This window comes from Bufo bufo, chromosome 7, assembly GCF_905171765.1.
Source record: "Bufo bufo chromosome 7, aBufBuf1.1, whole genome shotgun sequence".
Taxonomy (NCBI): domain Eukaryota; kingdom Metazoa; phylum Chordata; class Amphibia; order Anura; family Bufonidae; genus Bufo; species Bufo bufo.
The window spans coordinates 23,729,764-23,750,228 of record NC_053395.1 but is presented as its reverse complement, the minus strand read 5'-3'; the positions used below and the strand labels follow the sequence as shown (position 1 = coordinate 23,750,228).

At 48.9% G+C, this 20,465-nt stretch overlaps 1 protein-coding gene across 2 annotated transcripts in view; it reads left to right on the top strand.

The window, feature by feature from the left end:
* Positions 1-46: 46 nt before the first annotated feature.
* The window catches only part of CHTF18 (chromosome transmission fidelity factor 18), a 61,688-nt gene continuing 41,269 nt past the window's right edge, over positions 47-20,465 (top strand). For both annotated transcript variants that reach the window (XM_040441225.1, XM_040441223.1), the window contains exons 1-12: positions 47-178; positions 463-678; positions 3,385-3,523; positions 3,872-4,067; positions 4,225-4,323; positions 5,546-5,598; positions 5,912-6,059; positions 6,144-6,365; positions 7,002-7,099; positions 7,219-7,342; positions 8,386-8,528; positions 16,127-16,220. In XM_040441225.1, coding sequence (XP_040297159.1) covers positions 58-178; positions 463-678; positions 3,385-3,523; positions 3,872-4,067; positions 4,225-4,323; positions 5,546-5,598; positions 5,912-6,059; positions 6,144-6,365; positions 7,002-7,099; positions 7,219-7,342; positions 8,386-8,528; positions 16,127-16,220 — 1,653 coding nt within the window. In that variant the 5' untranslated portion in view covers positions 47-57. The remainder of the gene's footprint in view (positions 179-462; positions 679-3,384; positions 3,524-3,871; positions 4,068-4,224; positions 4,324-5,545; positions 5,599-5,911; positions 6,060-6,143; positions 6,366-7,001; positions 7,100-7,218; positions 7,343-8,385; positions 8,529-16,126; positions 16,221-20,465) is intronic.

Genomic DNA, 20,465 nt, shown 5'->3' with positions numbered 1-20,465 from the left:
CAGAAGCCAGGAGCGGGCAGAACACGTGACACTCTGAATGGCCTCACCCGGAAGTGGATGTTTGGCGGGAATGTCGGTGTCTGTGTGAGAGACATGGACGAGTATGACCTGTACGGCATAGAGGATGAGTACGAGGCGCAGTTCTCCTCCGAGCTGGAGGTTCTGGCCGAGCTGGAAGGTGAGGACGCCGGCCGCTGCGCTGTCTGCAGTCTGATACAAATACAGGTTTCCATTTTCCAGCGGTTTCAAGATCTCTGCTGGCTGTCAGCCAATGGTAATCTGTATTGGTCTGTGCACCCACAGCTGCTGTCTATCTGCGCTGACACATTGTAACAAACTCCTAGAGCAGCTGTCACAAAGCTGCAGGCTGTCAGGGCATGCTGGGAGTTGTAGTTCTGCAAAGTACGGTCATGAAATAATATACCTTCCTGTACCTAACGCCTTATCTTGTATCTTTGACAGATGACCCCCCCTCCCGATACGCGGCCAAAACCTCACGCTTCCGCGAGAAGTTGTCTTTTGAAGAGGCGATTACCTCCGGCGATCACGTAGAAGCCGCCGACAGCCACAGCGCTAATGGCAGCCTGGCGGGCGCGAACTCTAAGAAGCGGGGCGCGGCCTTCCTCCACCTGTCAGAAGAGGACGAACTCTCCGACAGCCTCCTCCAGCCTCCGCCCAGTATGTGCCACTCACACCTGCCTCCAATGGGTTCAAGATCTCTGATTGCTGTCAATGAACGGGAACGCTATTATTTACCCCCCCCGGGGGTTTCACCTGTACTTCTTACAGCGGTGGTTCCAGAATGGATGGGAGGGGGTCGTAGAGAGACACTGCCAGTACCCCTGCCTTCTCAAACAGGTGATCGGTGGGGGTCATAGATGTCGGACCCCCACCGATCAGACACTGAAGACCTTTGCTGAGTACCGGCCATTAGTCTATAAGTCTCGGAAAAGCCCTTTAAAGGGGTTTTCTGCTTCCCCCTATATTACTGACCTGGTTGTTAATATCAAGTTGTGAGTTCCCGTCACACAGCTGACCGGCGGGGGTGCACGGAGCCGGACCCCCGCCGATCCGATATGGACGACCTACCCTCTGAGGATCATCAATATGGGGAAAGTGGAAAAAGTGGAAAACCCCCTTTAATGGTGCAGGTATACATACATTGGCACATGGCTTCCATAGGTACCCATGTTAAAGGGGTTGTCCGGGTTTAGAGCCGATCCCGGACATAGGCCCCCCTTCACTTATTTACCATGTCTGAGCGGAGCATCGGAGCATCTCTAGCTCGCCCTTGCCGTGTGCGGGGCCGGTAGTAAAGAAAAACCCTTGCCCTGCGCGGTGCCCTCCACTCACACATGGTAATCGAGTGAAGGGGAGCTTATGTCCATGTTCAGCTCTGAACCCGGACAACCCCTTTAAAGGGGTATCCCCTCTCCGACATTGATGGCATATCCCTAGGATATACCATCAGCGAGGGGAGGGACCCACCTCTGACACTTGCTCCTGTCTCCAAAATAGGACCCCCATCTGACAGTGATGGCATAGCCCAGCAATATGCCATCAACGTGTGAGATAGGAATCCCCCTTTAAAGAACCATATGCTGCTTGGTATACATTTTTTGATGCCTCTGTATAGAGAGCGTAGTACAGTATAAAAGGGTATTCCAACATATACCAGCAAGATGGCGGACAACAGGAGACTCAGCGGGGTCAATGGGGGCCTATGAATACAAAGGAGACATAAGCCGAGAGATTTTCGGCACCTACACCCAATGTACACTGCAAGTGCAGCGTGATGGCACCCTCGGGCCCTTTTCACACGAGCGAGCTTTCCTGCGCGGGTGCAATGCGTAACGTGAATGCATAGCACCCACACTGAATCCTGACCCATTCATTTCAGTGTGTCTGTGTACATGAGCGTTTTTTTTTTTCACGCATCAGTTCTGCGTTGCGTGAAAATCGCAGCATGTTCTATGTTCTGCGTTTTTCACGCAGCCCCGGCTCCATAGAAGTGAATGGGGCTTCAGTGAAAAACGCATCGCATCCGGAAGTGTGGATGCGATGCGTTTTTCACTGATGGTTGCTAAGAGATGTTGTTTGTAAACCTTCAGCTTTTTTTTTTTATCACGCGCCTGAAAAACGCATTGCAGCCGCGTGGAAAAAACTGAACGCAATCGCAGACAAAACTGAACGCATCTGGACCTAATCCGTCACGCTCGTGTGAAAGAGGCCTTAGGCTCTGTCCACACAAGACTGAAAATACAGCGGAAAAGACCCAGGAATGGCTGTGGGTCTCGCTGTCTCCAGTGCAAAGAATGGATCCACGATGGCGGTCCACAGCATATTGACATGCTGCGGATTTCCGATCCACACCAGGGGTCGATTTATGCAGTTTTTTTTGCTGCTACTGACAACCCTGCGGATTTGCCACATGAAAATGTTTCAGCAAAATCGACAGTATTTGGGCTCGTGCACACGAACGTATTTTCTTTCCGCTTCCGTTCCGGTTTTTTTGTGCGGGCCCGTATGTGGAACCATTCACTTCAATGGGGCTGTAGAAAATACGGAAGCTACTCCGTGTGCATTCCGTTTCCGTTTGTCCGCACGGCCGTTCCGCAAAAAAGTAGTGCCTGTCCTATTATTGTCAGCAAATCATGGTTCCGAGGCCCCATTCAAGTCAATGGGTCCGCAAAAAAATACGGAACGCACACGGAACACATCCGTATTTTGCGGATCTATACTGTAGAAATGCTATGCCCAGCCCATATTGCTCATGTGTTTGATTAATTTACGTTGCTGTTTCCGATCCGCAAAAAACTGATCAAATGCGGAAAACATATGGATGTGTTTTGTTCAATAACGGAACGGAAGAGGACTTAATCGGAAAAAAAAAAACGTGTGAAAAACGGACTGCAAAACAACAACGGTCGTGTGCATGAGCCCTTTCAGCTGCGCCTGTAGATAGCCTAAGGGCTCTTTCACACGAGTGGATGCCGTGCGGGTAATCTGCTGCGTGAAAGACAGCCAAGCCCCGTGTCTCTGCTGTCCGGTGCGGGGTTTTGCTCTCATTCACGCAGCGGATTACCCGCACGGCTTCTGCTCGTGTGAGAGAGCTGTGACAGGGGATTCTCTTGACTGGAAACGGTTGCAACAAACCCTCAGCTGTGAGCAGTATTAGGTCTGTACACATTTTTTAAGCTTTGGAAATGGGAGCAAGAATTTCTTATATCCATTGACGGCAAGCAGAGATCTTGAATACGGCAAGGAATTAAAAAGCAACGCGAACTAGAAAGCTGGAGAACTTTGTTATCCTATTATATTTTATTTTTAATAGAAAGGAATATAAGTAAAATATAATTTTTATTTTTTTCCATCTTTTTCTAGCGCCTAAAGCTAAACGCCCCAAAATGGAGGCAGTGAAGAAGCTGGACTTTGGAGCTACTGAGCGATTTGCGGCTAGCCCAACGCCAAGTGATGACATCACTCCTCCGCCATCCCCCCATCCCACACAGAAGAAAGACAGGTGTGATCTGCAGGTTCTTCTTTATCCCTGTGGCCCGCCTGCTGTTGTAAAACTATAACCCCCAGCATCCCCTGACAGTTTTAGTCTCACACTGGCTGGAGAGGCACAGGTCAGAGGCCGCTGCTCTATCCCAAAGATTCCCATTTTGTTATAAGCGTCTCGTCCATACTGGCAGATTTCTGGCTGGGGTATGACCCCCCCCCCTCCCCGCCTTATATCCTGTCCATACAGAAACAAGTATGCACGCGGTACATGCAGCAGTCATGCTGACAGTCCTTGTTCATGGACCAGTTTTAGACTAGAGGAGTTCCTGTGGGGAGCCCTCTAACCGTTGCTCCCTCTCTACAGAAATCTGAAGTTTTTGAGCTGCGATGTGTTTGACGTCAGTGATATGGCTCCGCTACAAGTCTCCCCGACAGAAACCGAGCAGAAGCGTGTCTTGATGCGCCCCCCTGTACTGGAGGACTACATCAATGTGACTTCCAGTGATGGCACCAGGGTTTATATGACTCTGAGAGACGATCAGGATGGGACAGGGGTTCAGGTGAGTAATTCTGCCTCAGAGGTAAGGGGCTGCGGTGCTGCAACTCTACATTGCGGAGTGCCTGCGGGGGTAGAACTATGGGACCAATCATAAACTGATGCCGCATCCTACAGTCCTCATTATATAATATGTAAGTAACCGTTAATATTTGTTTTAGGAGCCTTCTAAAATTGCAGGCCTCAGTTGGAGAGGGGACCAGCAACTTCATCTTTTGGGGGTCCCTATTTCGTACATTAAAGAGCAAGTGGCTGATGAGGTAATGACCTGTATTAGCTAGGAAACAACATTAAATGAGTATTTCTGTGTGTGTGTGTATGTTATGGCGTATCATACATAGTATCCTGAGAACAAAGGGACCAATGTACTTGTAGCTTTTCCCTGCCGAGTAGTGAGTGCAGCTCTGGAGTATAATACAGGATGTAACTCAGGATCAGTACAGGATAAGTAATGTATGTACACAGTGACTGCACCAGCAGAATAGTGAGTGCAGCTCTGGAGTATAATACAGGATGTAACTCAGGATCAGTACAGGATAAGTATTGTATGTACACAGTGACTGCACCAGCAGAATAGTGAGTGCAGCTCTGGAGTATAATACAGGATGTAACTCAGGATCAGTACAGGATAAGTAATGTATGTACACAGTGACTCCACCAGCAGAATAGTGAGTGCAGCTCTGGAGTATAATGCAGGATGTAACTCAGGGTCAGTACAGGATAAGTAATGTAATGTATGTACACAGTGACTCCACCAGCAGAATAGTGAGTACAGCTCTGCAGTATAATACAGGATGTAACTCAGGATCAGTACAGGATAAGTATTGTATGTACACAGTGACTGCACCAGCAGAATAGTGAGTGCAGCTCTGGAGTATAATACAGGATGTAACTCAGGGTCAGTACAGGATAAGTAATGTATGTACACAGTGACTCCACCAGCAGAATAGTGAGTGCAGCTCTGGAGTATAATACAGGATGTAACTCAGGGTCAGTACAGGATAAGTAATGTATGTACACAATGACTGCACCAGCAGAATAGTGAGTGCAGCTCTGGAGTATAATACAGGATGTAACTCAGGATCAGTACAGGATAAGTAATGTAATGTATGTACACAGTGACTGCACCAGCAGAATAGTGAGTGCAGCTCTGGAGTATAATACAGGATGTAACTCAGGGTCAGCTCAAGATAAACAAAGAGACTCTATTGTTTATGTAGATTATGTCTGTATGTAAGTTGCAAACAGATATTCACATATGGATGTAACCTCTGACAGGTGAGTAAATGGCACAGTAATGGGGAATAATGTATTGTGGACATAAGCAGGATATGATCACGCTTGGGTTGTGGCTGGCGCTACATGCACCAATATTTCTACCATCAACTCTCGTGGCGTTTGCCTCTGGTGCAGATACGATGTCTGCAGGGTATCCTGTGCTTTAAATTGCATATGGTAATTGAGACCTATCTTGTCTTTCAGCGTCGAAGGCAGGTGTTAGAGGAATCACAGCGCCTTTCAGAAATGTTGAACAGGTAATACACACAGAAGTCTTAGTCATGGACTAGCGTAGCGGTCTATAAGGCTCCTGTCTTCCATACTAGTACATTAAGATAATGCGTAATATGATATGAACGGAGAACGCTGGGTCCCTCTCCCAGCTCCCCCAGCAAACAGGGGAAGATGTGGTCAGCCAGGCATTTTCTCCTGCGTTGGCTGCTGCAGAGGAAATGTATTTTCTACATGATCAGTTCTCCATTCTGACCTGTAGAAGGGTTCCCTAATAGGTCATAAGGACAACCCCTTTAAGGCTATCATCATTTATGTTTCTTTTGTTTCTGTCACCAGTCAAATGAATGAATTTGAAGAGGTGGAAAATGAAAGTTTAGAGCTCGTCTCTGCAGAGGCAGAAGAGGAAGGAGACGATGCATCCTCGCATAACCTTTGGGTTGACAGATACTCCCCAAAATATTATACAGAGCTGCTGAGTGATGATGTAAGAGTTAAATCACCATTTATTTAATGATATAACGATACCTTGCCTGCATCCTAATGATCTGCTTCTGCTTTCCTCGTTCAGTACACAAATCGCTGCCTCTTGAAATGGTTGAAGTTATGGGACACTGTGGTGTTTGGTAAAGAAAAGACAGTGAAGAAGCCCAAGGCAGTCCCTGATCAGAGAGCGAACAACAACAAGTTCCAGTTCCAGAAGGATACGGCTGTTAAGTGGAAGAGCAAAGCCCAGATCACAGAGGAGATACTCGAGGCAGAACTAGATCAGTACAATAGGCCCAAGAACAAGGTAAATGAAGAGCAGATGGCTACACTATGCTGATACAGCCACCGCACCGAGCTTTCTGCTTCCATCAACTACTGCAAACAGGTGATCACTGTGGGTGCTGATTGTCCAACCCCTACTGATCTAATACTGATGACCTATTCAGAGCATGTCTAAAAGGTGGAAACCCCCTTTAAACGGGTCTTCTAGTTGGTACAAGTTATCCCCTATCCACAGGATAGGGGATAACTATTAGAGCGGTGAGGGTGTCCTACCAATCACCAAAACGGGGGCTCCGTACCCCCTGAAAAGAATGGAGAGGCTGGTCGCATATCCGCTCGGCCGCTCCATTCATTGCTATGGGAGTTTTGGACAAAACGCCCATAGAAATGAATAGAGTGACCACCCGCTCTCTTCTTTTCAGGGTAGCTGCAGGGGATACGGGAACACCGTTCTCGTGATCAGTAGGGGTTCCAGCGGTAGGACCCCCACCTAATAGTTATTCCCTATCCTGTGGATAGGGTATAACTTGTAACAGCAGGAATACCCCTTTAATTTACAATCTGTACCAGAATCCCCAACTAGTTTTATTGCACAGTTGCCCAAAATTATAAAAAAAAAAGCTGCAATGATAATTATTCAGACACATATATATTTTAGGTTGCTTTGCTCTGTGGTCCTCCTGGTCTGGGGAAAACTACATTGGCCCATATAATAGCAAGACATGCTGGATACAATGTGGTAGAAATGAATGCCAGGTGAGTACGTGGGATTTTACATTTCTAGGCTTCTGCTCGTAATGTAATGTAAGACTGGGTTGCCAAGCATTCAGTTTATTTTTTAAGTTTGATAAAATTCTTATTGTTCAAAATTCTAGTGATGACCGCAGTGCAGAGATATTCCGAACTCGAATCGAAGCTGCAACACAAATGAAATCTGTGCTGGGAATGGATGAGCGTCCTAACTGCTTAATTATTGATGAAATTGATGGTGCACCTACAGTAAGTGAGACACAATATAATGAACCCAGTGCAAAAGAAAAGAGGAATCACTCCCCACCAGCGGTCAGACCCATGAAGGGCCTGTACTTTTACGAGGATACCCCATGTTTTAGTGTTAAGGAATGCTGATAAGATACTCTCAGCTATACAGACTGTGCAGGAGAAGCTTGGCTGGGGCTGTAATCTGAACTTTGTGGCTGCTTAAGGCCCCTTGCAGACGAGCGTGTCCGGATGCGTTGCGTCTGCGATCAGGGAATATCGTGCGAGTAGGTATGCAATTGCAGTCAGTTTTGACTGTGATTGCGTTCCGATGTTTAGTTTTTATCACGTGGGTACAATGCGTTTTGCACGCGCGTGATAAAAAACTGACTGTGGTACCCAGACTCTAACCCAGACTTCTTCACTGGGTTCGGTGTTCTGTATATTTTATTATTTTCCCTTATAACATGGTTATAAGAGAGAACAATAGCATTCTTAATACAGAATGCTTACTAAAATGTGGCTTTAGGATTTAAAAAAAAATATTAAAAAAATAAAATTTAACTCTCCTCATCCTGTTGTTCGCGCAGCTGCCATCGTCTTCTTTCTTCTTCTTTCAGGACCTGCCAAAGGACCTTTTGATGACGTAATCGCACTCATCACGTGGTGAGTGCGGTGACGTCAATGCAGGACCTGCTAAATGAAGATAGAACGCTATTATTTTCCCTTATAACAATGTTTTAAGGGAAAATAATACAGTAAATTGACTTTTATCAATTTACTTACATCATCTACTAGCAACCATGCGTGAAAATCGCACCACATCTGCACTTGCTTGTGGATGCTATGTGATTTTTTCACGCAGACCCATTTATTTATATGGGGCCTGCGTTGCGTGAAAAACAGAATATAGAACATGGTGCTCATCTAAACAGCACCATTGAAGTGAATGGGTCCGGATTCAGTGCGGGTGCATTGCGTTCACATCACGCATTGCACCCGCACGGAATTCTCACCCGTGTGAAAGGGGCCTAAATCAGTTCTGTCTTGCCTCTACTCTCTAGGTCTCTATCAATATGCTGCTAAGTTTAATCAACCGTAAAGACGGCAAGGATACAGAAGGTGGTAATGAGTTGGCTCCAACGAAGAAGAAGAAGAAAGAGGGTGGTCTGATGCTTCGACCCATCATCTGTATTTGCAATGACCAGTTAGTATTCTCTAAAATAACTACTCTACAGCTGGCCATATTGCATTAAGCTTTAAAGGGGTTATCCAGGACTTAAAGGGTTTCTGTCCGCAGAAAATGGGATCTAATGTGCTAATGTCAGCTGAACATAACTATATTAGTGCCATCTCACTGCCTGCCGCCATTATTTAGAAAAAAGAACTTGCGTTGCTCCTGCTCCTAGAGGCTCCATTCTCCCACCTCTGGCTACGCCCTGCTACACTTGATTGAGAGGGCCAGGCAGCGTTCACGTCCTCCTGCCTGGCCTGAGTTCGGATCAAATCTTCAGCCACATACATCACAGTACACCCTTTCCTTCATTGATGCCAGCATCACTTTTCTTCCGGGAGTACTGTGATGTATGCGGCGCAGTAAGGAAGTAACAGCCGGTGAGCATCCCTCCTTCACTACGCCTGCACTGCATACTAAATGGCTGAAGATTTCACCCGAACTCAGGGCCATGCAGGAGGACGTGAACTCTGCCTGCCCCTGTCAATCTAGTGTAGCAGGGCGTGGCCAGAGGTGGGGGAATGGAGCCTCTAGGATCAGGAGCAACGCCCCCCCTGCTCCTAGAGGCTCATTTGCATATTATAAAAGTTATTTTTTTCTAAATAACGGCGGCACATAGTGAAATGGGACTAATATGCTAATGTCAGCTGAACATAACTAAATCACTAATGTCAGCCAGGTTAATACCCATTTTTCTGCTGACAGAAACCCTTTAAATATCCATGACCTATCCGCAGGACATTATACAGTGGTTCTGCTTGGCATTGGAGCACAACCGCATTCACTTGCCCTTTACCCTTTCACTACCGGAGGTTTTTGCATTTTAATTTTTCTTCCCTATCTTCCTTGAGCCATAACTTTTTATATTTCCATTCACATGTATGAGGGCTTATTTTTTTTTGCGGGACCAGTTGTACTTTCTAATGCAACAATTTGCGGCAAAACTGACCCATGCCCTTCATTCTCTGGGTCAGTACGATTACAACGATACCCCATATGTATAGGTTTTGTATGTCTAATAGTGTAAAAATACATTTTAACTTTTTTTAAAAAAATGTATATTTTATTTTTTAAATCACCATATTCTGACCCCCATAACTTTTTTTTATACTTATGTCTACTGAGCAGGACAATCTGTAGTTTTTATTGATACAATTTGGAGAGTGTTTGACTTTATGATCACATTTTACTACATTTTTTTGGGGTAAGAGAAGCAATAAAAAAATGGCAAATCGACCATTTTGACCCTTTTTCGGTTACGCCATTCAGCATATTTGATATATTTTTTTTTTTTATATATACACTGCTCAAAAAAATAAAGGGAACACTTAAACAACACAATGTAACTCCAAGTCAATCACACTTCTGTGAAATCAAACTGTCCACTTAGGAAGCAACACTGAGTGACAATCAATTTCACATGCTGTTGTGCAAATGGGATAGACAACAGGTGGAAATTATAGGCAATTAGCAAGACACCCCCAATAAAGGAGTGGTTCTGCAGGTGGTGACCACAGACCACTTCTCAGTTCCTATGCTTCCTGGCTGATGTTTTGGTCACTTTTGAATGCTGGCGGTGCTTTCACTCTAGTGGTAGCATGAGATGGAATCTCCAACCCACACAAGTGGCTCAGGTAGTGCAGCTTATCCAGGATGGCACATCAATGCGAGCTGTGGCAAGAAGGTTTGCTGTGTCTGTCAGCGTAGTGTCCAGAGCATGGAGGCGCTACCAGGAGACAGGCCAGTACATCAGGAGACATGGAGGAGGCCGTAGGAGGGCAACAACCCAGCAGCAGGACCGCTACCTCCGCCTTTGTGCAAGGAGGAACTGGAGGAGCACTGCCAGAGCCCTGCAAAATGACCTCCAGCAGGCCACAAATGTGCATGTGTCTGCTCAAACGGTCAGAAACAGACTCCATGAGGGTGATATGAGGGCCCGACATCCACAGGTGGGGGTTGTGCTTACAGCCCAACACCGTGCAGGACGTTTGGCATTTGCCAGAGAACACCGAGATTGGCAAATTCGCCACTGGCGCCCTGTGCTCTTCACAGATGAAAGCAGGTTCACACTGAGCACATGTGACAGACGTGACAGAGTCTTGGGACGCTGTGGAGAACGTTCTGCTTATCCTCCAGCATGACCGGTTTGATATTGGTTAGGAACAAATGGGCGGCACTGTGCTTCCTTCAGGGTCCAGGTGCACGGTCAATAGGTTGAATCCCCAGATACTTATGATAGAAAGACCAGCACTCCGTAATTCCAATAATGAAAAAGGATCCTTTTTCATTATTGGAATTACGGAGTGCTGGTCTTTCTATCATAAGTATCCGGTTTGATATTGGGTCAGTAATGGTGTGGGGTGGCATTTCTTTGGAGGGCCGCACAGCCCTCCATGTGCTCGCCAGAGGTAGCCTGACTGCCATTAGGTACCGAGATGAGATCCTCAGACCCCTTGTGAGACCATATGCTGGTGCGGTTGGCCCTGGGTTCCTCCTTATGCAAGACAATGCTAGACCTCATGTGGCTGGAGTGTGTCAGCAGTTCCTGCAAGACGAAGGCATTGATCCTATGGACTGGCCCGCCCGTTCCCCAGACCTGAATCCAATTGAGCACTTCTGGGACATTATGTCTCGCTCTATCCACCAACGTCACGTTGCACCACAGACTGTCCAGGAGTTGGCAGATGCTTTAGTCCATGTCTGGGAGGAGATCCCTCAGGAGACCGTCCGCCACCTCATCAGGAGCATGCACAGGCGTTGTAGGGAGGTCATACAGGCACGTGGAGGCCACACACACTACTGAGCCTCATTTTGACTTGTTTTAAGGACATTAGATCAAAGTTGGATCAGCCTGTAGTGTGTTTTTCCACTTTAATTTTGAGTGTGACTCCAAATCCAGACCTCCATGGGTTGAAAAATTTGATTTCCATTTTTTTATTTTTGTGTGATTTTGTCAACTATGTAAAGAACAAAGTATTTCAGAAGAATATTTAATTAATTCAGATCTAGGATGTGTTATTTTTGTGTTCCCTTTATTTTTTTGAGCAGTGTATTTTAATAGTACAGGCGTTTTTGGTTGTGATGATACCCATGTTTATTGTTATTTAGGTATTTTTTTATTATATGATTTAAAACTTTTTATTATATAAATTTTATTTTTTATATATTAACTTTTTTTTTTAGCTCATATATGAGCCTGCAAAATCAGTTTTTTTATTTTAAATTTTGTACAATCAGGGATTCTTAAAATTGCAGCATGAATATTATCAGCCTTGTCAGCGAGGCTGATAGTAGGGCTACAACTATCGATTAGTTTAATAATCAAGTATTCTACCGATTAATCCAACAATTAATAGAGTACTCTAATAAGAAAAAAACTAATTAAAATAACATTTTCTATAAAAACTTTTCACGCACATTCTATTGGGGGACACAGACCATGGGTATAGCCTAGGTCATTACTAGGAGGAGACACTATGCAAATAAAAAAGAGAGCTCCTCCTCCCTGGGCTATACCCCCATGCTCCACCGGGAGGACCCCAGTCTTGCTTAGTGTCGGATAAGGAGGTGACATTTTAGACTCTCTACTCCCGTTTATTTTTTTTCAGCAGAGGACGCAGGGTCGCAATTTAGCGAACTGACGTCCCCGGCTACCTCCCCCAAGAAGTTAAGTGGAACCGGGCTCGACCTGCAGCTCTGGCGGCCTACCAGATCTGGGGTCACCTATCCTGCCCTCCTACCAGATCACTGCCACTCCATGTGCCAGCTGACTAAGTGGGTGGTTGACGGGGGAAGGATTCCTGTCTGGGGCAATCGCTCTTGCAGAAGTGGCAGCTTCCTCGGCTCTCCCACAGCGGTGCTCTGTAGGAGCGGGCTCTCCTACCCTTCCGGCGGCCGCGTCTCTATTATTTTTCATACTTCCCGCGCGCGTGCTGGTTTCGCGCCTTCCTTGACGCGATTTGTGGGCGGAGCCCTATTTCTTCAGCTCCGGCGCTTCCGTCTCAGCACTCTCCACACGCGGCTGCTCCCGCCTCCACACTTGTCGCGGTAGGATAGTGTTTACTCAGCGTGCTGCAGGAACCGTAGGAGACCCTGACCCCTTTCTTTGCAGGGATTGCTGCCATCATGCTGAAACCTGGGGCCCCCCAAAAATCCAAGTCGGCTCCTCAGGCCCCACTGGGGCCATGTAAGGTCTGCTGTTTGCCACTATCGTTCACTGGATCCTGTGACTCTTGCCTTGCCTCTGGACAGGATCATCCTCCTCCTCCCCCCCATCTCACTCAGCCCAGTCCTCCCTCTGCCCCATCGTAACCCGATTGGGCCTCTGCCATTTCTAGGGCGGCCGTTGATTTAGCCCAAGTCTCTCGGGCCGCCATGGCCTTCATGGAACGCATGGCGTCCACGGATCCTGTGGCTAACACCAATCCACTTCCCAGTGGTTCCCACAGAGGCCGCTCGGCTGCTAAGAGGCAGCGTACACAGCAGCATCCTTCCTCGGATGTTTCTGCTTCCCCTCCTCGCAGGGACCATAGATCGGAAGGGGAAAGATCCAGTTCTGACGAGGACACAGAGCTGGAACCCTCGCCCAAACTGTCCACTATGGTGGCAGCGGTCCGGGATACTTTTGATATCCAGGGGGAATCTCCTTCCGCTGGTAGCCAGGAATTCCCTCTTTTCCACTCTAGGAAACCACAAACGGTTGTATTCCCCATACATGGCGAATTCGACAAGGTCCTCTCTAAGGCCTGGGACCGCCCTAATCACCGGTTTTCTGCCACGAAACGCATGGATACCCTTTATCCATTTCCGGCAGAAAATGTGCAGCACCCGCCGGTGGCCAGATTGGCTAAGAATGCGGCCATACCTGTCTTGGACGGTTCATCTCTACGGGACTCGGTTGACAGGCGTTTGGATTCTCTGTCCAAAGCCATCTTCACTCTGGCAGGCACAGGCCTGCGGCCCGCTTTCGCCTCGGCCTGGGTATCCAGAGCGCTTTCCGTATGGTTGCAGCGCCACCATCAGGACCTGGCGGAGCAGGATGCCTCTGCGGACACCTTAAACTTTGTCCTCCAGATGTCTCGGGCGACAAAGTTTCTCTGTGAAGCTTCCTTTGATGTTAGCATTCTCTTTGCGCGGGTTTCGGCCCTTTCAGTCACTCAGCGCAGAGAAGTCTGGTTGAAGGTTTGGGACGCTGACGCTTCCTCCAATCGTTCCCTCACTAACCTCCCCTTTGCGGGTTCCAGGCTTTTTGGTGCTAAGCTGGACGAGATCATTTCGGACGCGACGGGGGGCAAGAGTACCAACCTGCCCCAATCTAGATCCAAGCTCACCTTTGGAGCTCGGTCCTCCGGTTCTAGGAACCAGTCCTTTTGTCGCTTCTCCTCTTCCAGATCTGCGGCGGCCCATTTCCCGGGTGGCTCTCAGGACTCCTGTAAGAAGCCTGCCTTTAAGCCCCAGCCTTCCTGGCGCCCGCGGCCACAATCAGCCCGCCCCGCGGCTCCCAAGCAGTCCTCCTCCTTAAGGGGCGCCCCCACCTCTTACGGTGGGGGGCCGATTGCTCTCCTTTCAACAGGTTTGGAGAGATCACATCCAGGATGCCTCTGCCCTGGAAATTGTAACATCCGGTTACAAAATCGAATTCGCTTCCAGGCCTCCGGAGCGTTTCTTCCCTTCTTGGGTTCCGGGGGATCCGGTCCGGGACCTCGGCCCTTTTGCAGGCGGTCTCTTCCCTTTTGGACAGGGGAGTGATTGTTCCAGTCCCCCTGGAGGAGCAAGGTGCAGGTTTCTGCTCCAACCTATTCGTTGTGCCAAAGAAAAAGGGATCGGTGCGTCCGGTTCTAGACCTGAAGCTGTATAACAGGTCTCTGCGGGTCTGGAGGTTCCGGATGGAATCCCTCCGCTCCGTTATTGCTTCTCTTCTTCCAGGGGAGTTCCTCGCGTCTGTGGACATCCAAGACGCCTATTTGCATGTCCCTATAGCAGAATCTCACCACAGGTTTCTGCGCTTCGCTGTCAGCGGGCAGCATTACTAGTTTGTCGCCCTTCCCTTTGGGCTGGCTACGGCCCCTCTGCTATTCACGAAGATCTTGGCGCTGCTCTTGGCGCTTTTCCGTACATGGGGCATATCTCTGTTGCCCTACCTGGACGACATACTGATAAAGGGTTCCTCCCAGGCCAAGGACAGCGTCCGAATCACTGTTCAGACTCTGGAACAGTTCAGCTGGTTCCAGAAGTAGTGTTGAGCGAACTTCTGTTTTAAGTTCGGCGTCTAAAGTTCGGCTGCTTCCGGTTAGCGGAGAATACCGATATGGATTCCGAATTCCGTTGTGGTCCGTGGTAGCGGAATTCGGAATCCATATCGGGATTCTCTGCTAACCGGAAGCCGAACTTTAGACGCCGAACTTAAAACAGAAGTTCGCTCAACACTATCCAGAAGTCCTCTCTTCACCCCTCTCAGAGGGTGACCTTCCTAGGGATGGTTCTGGACACCACGGCAGCTCGGATATTCCTTCCGGATTCCAAGTCCTCTCTTGTATTACAGGCGGTTCCTGTTTGACCGCTGGGCGTTTCCCCCTGGAGGAGCTGTTCTTTTTCTCACCCCATGGACTGCTCTGGGACGTTCCATGGTCTGTGTCCCCCAATGAAATGTGCGAGAAAAGGAGATTTTTGGTGAATCTCACCTGTAAAATCTTTTTCTCGTCTTTTCCATTGGGGGACACAGCTCCCTCCCATTCTTGTCTGTTGCAGGAGGGGTTAGTTTAGTTCTTCGGGACCTTAGGGTTATGGGTCCGATGGCGGTATTTCCTTTGTTCTGGTCTCTGTAGTTTTTTGTCTCCTTCTCCTACTGCTTTTGCTCGCGCTGGGGTCCTCCCGGTGGAGCATGGGGTATAGCCCGGGGAGGAGGAGCTCTTTTTTTATTTGCATAGTGTCTCCTCTTAGTAATGACCTAGGCTATACCCATGGTCTGTGTCACAAAAACAGGTGAGTTTCACAAAAAATCTCCTTAACAGAAACAAAAGTGTATGGAGCCTGCTGCTTCCACTCTGTGCACTGTACAGTTTCCAGTTACACAACTTATTGGTGGAGATGCCAGATGTCGGACCCCACCGATCTGATAATCATGACCAATCTGGAGCATAAGTCATCTATGGCTGTTGTCCGGACAAAATCTTTAAATGGGACTGAGCCACAGAAAGGCCTAGTGACCGATGGATGTTACATCACAGGCCAAGAAAGATGGTAGCAGCAACTCCTGAATGCTGCAGTCCCTTCCAAAAGCCGATCAGCGGGGGTGCTTGTAGCCTGACCACACTAATTGGATATTGATAAACTATCCTGAGTATAGGTCAACAATGTTTAAGTTCTGGATAATCTCTTTAATTTCTTCTATACTCTTTCAAAGGCCAAATTCGCCTTCAGTTCTACAGGAAGAAAAAAACCTCTGTATGCCTCCTTATGAAATTGCCACCGCTTACCATCTTAGATGTCTGTGTGTGTTAGGGCATCTTGCATACCACAACGTTTCTTAACTTCCCTTTTTAAGCCTCTTTCACCCCTCCTCTCCTGTGCAGGTATGTACCATCTCTACGGCAGCTCAGACAGCAAGCGTTCATGTTGAATTTCCCTCAGACGATGCCCTCCAGGCTGGTACAAAGGTTGTATGAGGTTAGTGAAATTGAAATAAATTTGCTTGCCTTGCACTAAATCCATGCTCTCCTGTGCTCCGTGCCTACTCCTTGGTAATATCCTACGGATGAGATACTGTTTTGTCACTTTTCTTGATATTTCCAAACAGTTTCATCATGTCCTTTTACATGTGGTGTTACCCATGTACTAGGAGACAGAACTTCTTGCTTTTTCTTCTTGGTTCCTGTATCCAGTATAAGATCTAGCACTTCAGCAACTCTGGCTCTTGTACGGGGCGCCCTATGCTACTGTTCAGAGACAAAATCTCATATGCAAATTGTTTAGAAAAAATATTTTTGTGTTTACTCCTGTACTGTCATTTCCCCCATGTAACTGATGGCACACTTTAATCTTGGATGCTCCTGAATTTTATTTTTTTATTTTTATTTTTTTGCAACTCTGCCCACCTTTCTCTGACATGTCTCTCAAGCAATTGCCTTGTTCGACAGGAAGTTAACTTTAGTTTAATATAACTTATATTTTTTTTTTCCCCAGGGTTTTGCAGGAAAATAAAAAAATAAAAATAAAAAATATATATATATATATATATATATATATATATATATATATATATATATATATATATATATATAATTTATATATATATTTTTTTTAGACTGGACCAAACAGGATTAACCATACACTCTCTAAATGTTAAGTGTTAAGAAAACCCTGTTTAAAGAATAAAAACTCTGTTTAAAGAATGCATTCCCCGTGTAATAACAATTCTGGATCATCTATTCTTATGGCTCTATGTTGTGCCGTTCCTTTATTATTTCTGCTAAAAGTTATGAATAAATTGCTTGCAGTCTGCAGTAAGGGTATAGAGGGAGGTAACCAGTTAGGGGGGTGTACCTGCACAGACTGAAAATGGCAGCACTGATTGGTACACCCCCCCCAACTGGTTACCTCCCCTCTGTACCCTTACTGCAGACTGCCGGCAATTCATCCATAACGTCTAGTAGAAATAATAAAGGAATGGCACAACATAGAGCCATAAGAATAGATGCTCCAGAATTGTTATTACATGGGGAATGCATGAAGCTATTAAAAACAGACATGTCAGGAGAGGGGACGGGTCCTCTTAAAACTGTATCTATAAACATAACAATCTTTAGTGTATCTGTCAGTGGGTCGGGTTGTATTTTCTCGCCCATATTCCTTGGGGGACACAGGAAACCATGGGTATAGCTCTGCTCCCTAGGAGGCGTGACACTAAGCGAAAGCTGTAAGCCCCTCCTCCATCAGCTATACCCTTCAGCCTGGAGAAGAGACTGCCAGTTTTTGCTTAGTGTCCAAGGAGGCAAGACACCCCCCTGCTTATGCAGGGTTGTTATCCTATGATTTTTATTTTTACGTATTTGTTGTTTTTAACTCTGTTTTTTTCTACCTACAGGGACAACAGAGGCGCATTAGACCCCTCTGTTTCTCCCGGGGTTGAGTTGCGCCAGTGCCGGTAATTCCGCACTGCCGCCTCCCCCACAGAAGACAAGGTGGACCAGGGCAGCCTCGCTCCCCTGCGTCCCGCCAGCTCAGGGTCGCCCGCACGCCAAGTCCCTCCCCCGGCTTCCTGCCACCGCGGTGCCAGGAGCTGAAGGGGCGACCCCCGCTGGATGGACTGAGGGCGAAGACAGCGTATGGTGAGAGTGGCTGCTCCAGCCTCCCCTTCCTCCCTCCCACCGCTGCTACCAACATGGCCACTGTTACATGGCCACTGCTACAATCCCGGACACCCCCCCCCCCCCGCCCACGGAATATCGGGACGTTACCGGGCTTAGTTGGAGGGCAGTCCTAGAACGCTGCCTTACAGGGACGGCTGCAGACATGCAAGCCGTCTGCTACATCTAGGCGCGGTGGGAGCCGTTTTCCTGGCATGAACGGCGCCATGTCATGGCCGGCACTTCAACATCCTTGGGGGTTAAAATCATTTTGCCGCGCGCGCGCGGCTCTGCTTCGGCTTCAGCGCGGCAGAGGGGGGGGGCGGAGCTTCCTTACACATTCAGCTCCGTGCTGCTGCGCTCCGCTACTTCCCGGGTTCATCTCTCTGCGTGCGATCCTGAAGCCATTCAGCTCCGTGCTGCTGCCTCTCCTCCACAGCCTCCCCAGTCTGTTCCCCTTACAGCTGCCGCTTGTATCTCCGGGTCTGGTAGGACTGTTTAACCCCCTCCGTGCCACAGTACTGTTGCTTGGTTCTCACTTTTAAGTGCAACATCTTTCCACCATGTCAGACCCTTCTGCAGCCGCCAAGCCATGGTACCATGCCTGTACTGCTTGTAGGGAACCCTTTCCCCGGGGGCAGTCTGATCCGCACTGTACTGCATGCCGAGCTCCACCGCAGCCTCAGTCGCCCGCTTGTGTCGCTCCTGCTTCCTCTGACCCGCCTGACTGGGCTAGATCCCTGTCCCAGGCCGTGGAAAGCCTCACTCATGTCGTGGGCCGCCTAATAGACAGGCCACCTACCCCGCAGGACGCCACTCTGACTGTCGCGCCCTCCGGGTCCACTGCTTCTGCCGCGGCAGCGGGTTCACCCTCTCCTAGTGACCCCTCCCGAGCTAGGCAACTCTCAGAAGCGTATTAGAGTAGAGCGAGCCTCCTCCTCGGATGCCTCCCTCTCCCCGCCACGCGTGCGCACCCAGACGAGCCTCTCCTCTCCAAAGGATTCGCTCTCTGAAGGTGAATTGGCGGCTTCAGATTTGGAAATGGACTCGGCCCTGCCCGTCCAAGCTAGCCTCAGCGATGGGTCAACTCATCTCTGATATACGTGACACCTTTAGGTGCAGGATGACCCCCCTAGCTCGGACGCAGCTAGCGTCTCCTTTATCAGACCCAGGCAGCCTCAAAAGTCTTTCCAATCCACTCTGATTTCTCCTCCGTGGTGTCTAAGGCTTGGGCTCGCCCCGGACGCCCGTTTTGTCAACCCAAAGAAGCTGGACATTTGCTATCCTTTTCCAGCCGATGTCGTGGCCACCTGGTCTTCCCACCCAAGTTGGACCCCCCTGTGGCCCGGCTGTCAAAGAACCACGGCCATCCCTGTTCCCGACGGGTCCCTCTCTTCAGTCAGCGGAGGACCGTGCATGAGACCCTGTCCAAGGGCATTTTTGCTGCCTCTGGTTCTGCCCTCAGACCGGTTTTTGCCTCTGCTTGGGCAGGGAAAGCAATCTCTGCTTGGGGTACGCAGCTGGAACAGGAGTTGGACTCGGACATCCCATCCAGGACCTACGTTCCTTGGCCCAGCTTATTATTCGGGCCGGGAATTTTGTCTGTGAGGCCTCCCTTGATGCGGGAGCCCTTATTGCACGCTCCTCCGCCCTGGCAGTTGCCGTCAGGAGGGAGCTCTGGCTGAAGGTCTGGAAAGCGGACGCTGCCTCAAACGTTCCTTGGCGGGGCTACCCGTTTGCGGGTTCCCGCCTTTTCGGGGTCCGCTTAGACGAACTTATTTCAGAGGCCACGGGTGGTAAAAAGCACCCATCTCCTCAACCCCAAGCCAGGGGCGCCCCCGCGGACGCCCTGGTGCGTCTCGTTTTCGGGTCCTCCCGCAGGGCCTCTGGGGCTCCCACCACAGCTGCCGCTTCGGCTCCTCCCCAGGACAAGCGTAGGAAGCCGTTTTTTCGGGCGCAGCCCTCCTGGCGCAAGCCGCAGGCTGCCCGCACACCCGCAGCAAAACAGTCCTCTGCCTGAAGGCGCGCCCCCACCCACCCGGGTGGGGGGGCCGGCTCCTCCTTTTCAAGGACGTCTGGATGGCTCAAGTCTCCGACGCCTGGGCCCTCGAAATGGTGTCCCTCCGGATACAAAATCGAATTTGCATCCTTCCCTCCGGATCGGTTCTTTCGCTCCCGCCCCACGCGAGACCCGAAAGACGCGGCTGCGTTCTCCGCGGCCGTTCAAGCCTTACTGGACAGGGGGGTGATTACCCCCGTTCCTCTAGAGGAAAGATTCCAAGGGTTCTACTCGAACCTCTTTGTAGTTCCCAAGAAGGGAGGTTCGGTGCGGCCCATTTTGGACCTCAAAAAGCTCAACCGTTTTCTCCTCCTTCGACGGTTTCGGATGGAGTCCCTCCGCTCCGCGGTGGCTTCCCTGGAGCAGGGAGATTTCATGTCTTCCATCGATATACAGGATGCCTACCTCCATGTTCCGGTAGCCCAGTGTCACCATCGCTTCCTTCGATTCGCCGTGGGGACCTCCACTTCCATTTTGTCGCCCTTCCCTTTGGACTGGCAACAGCCC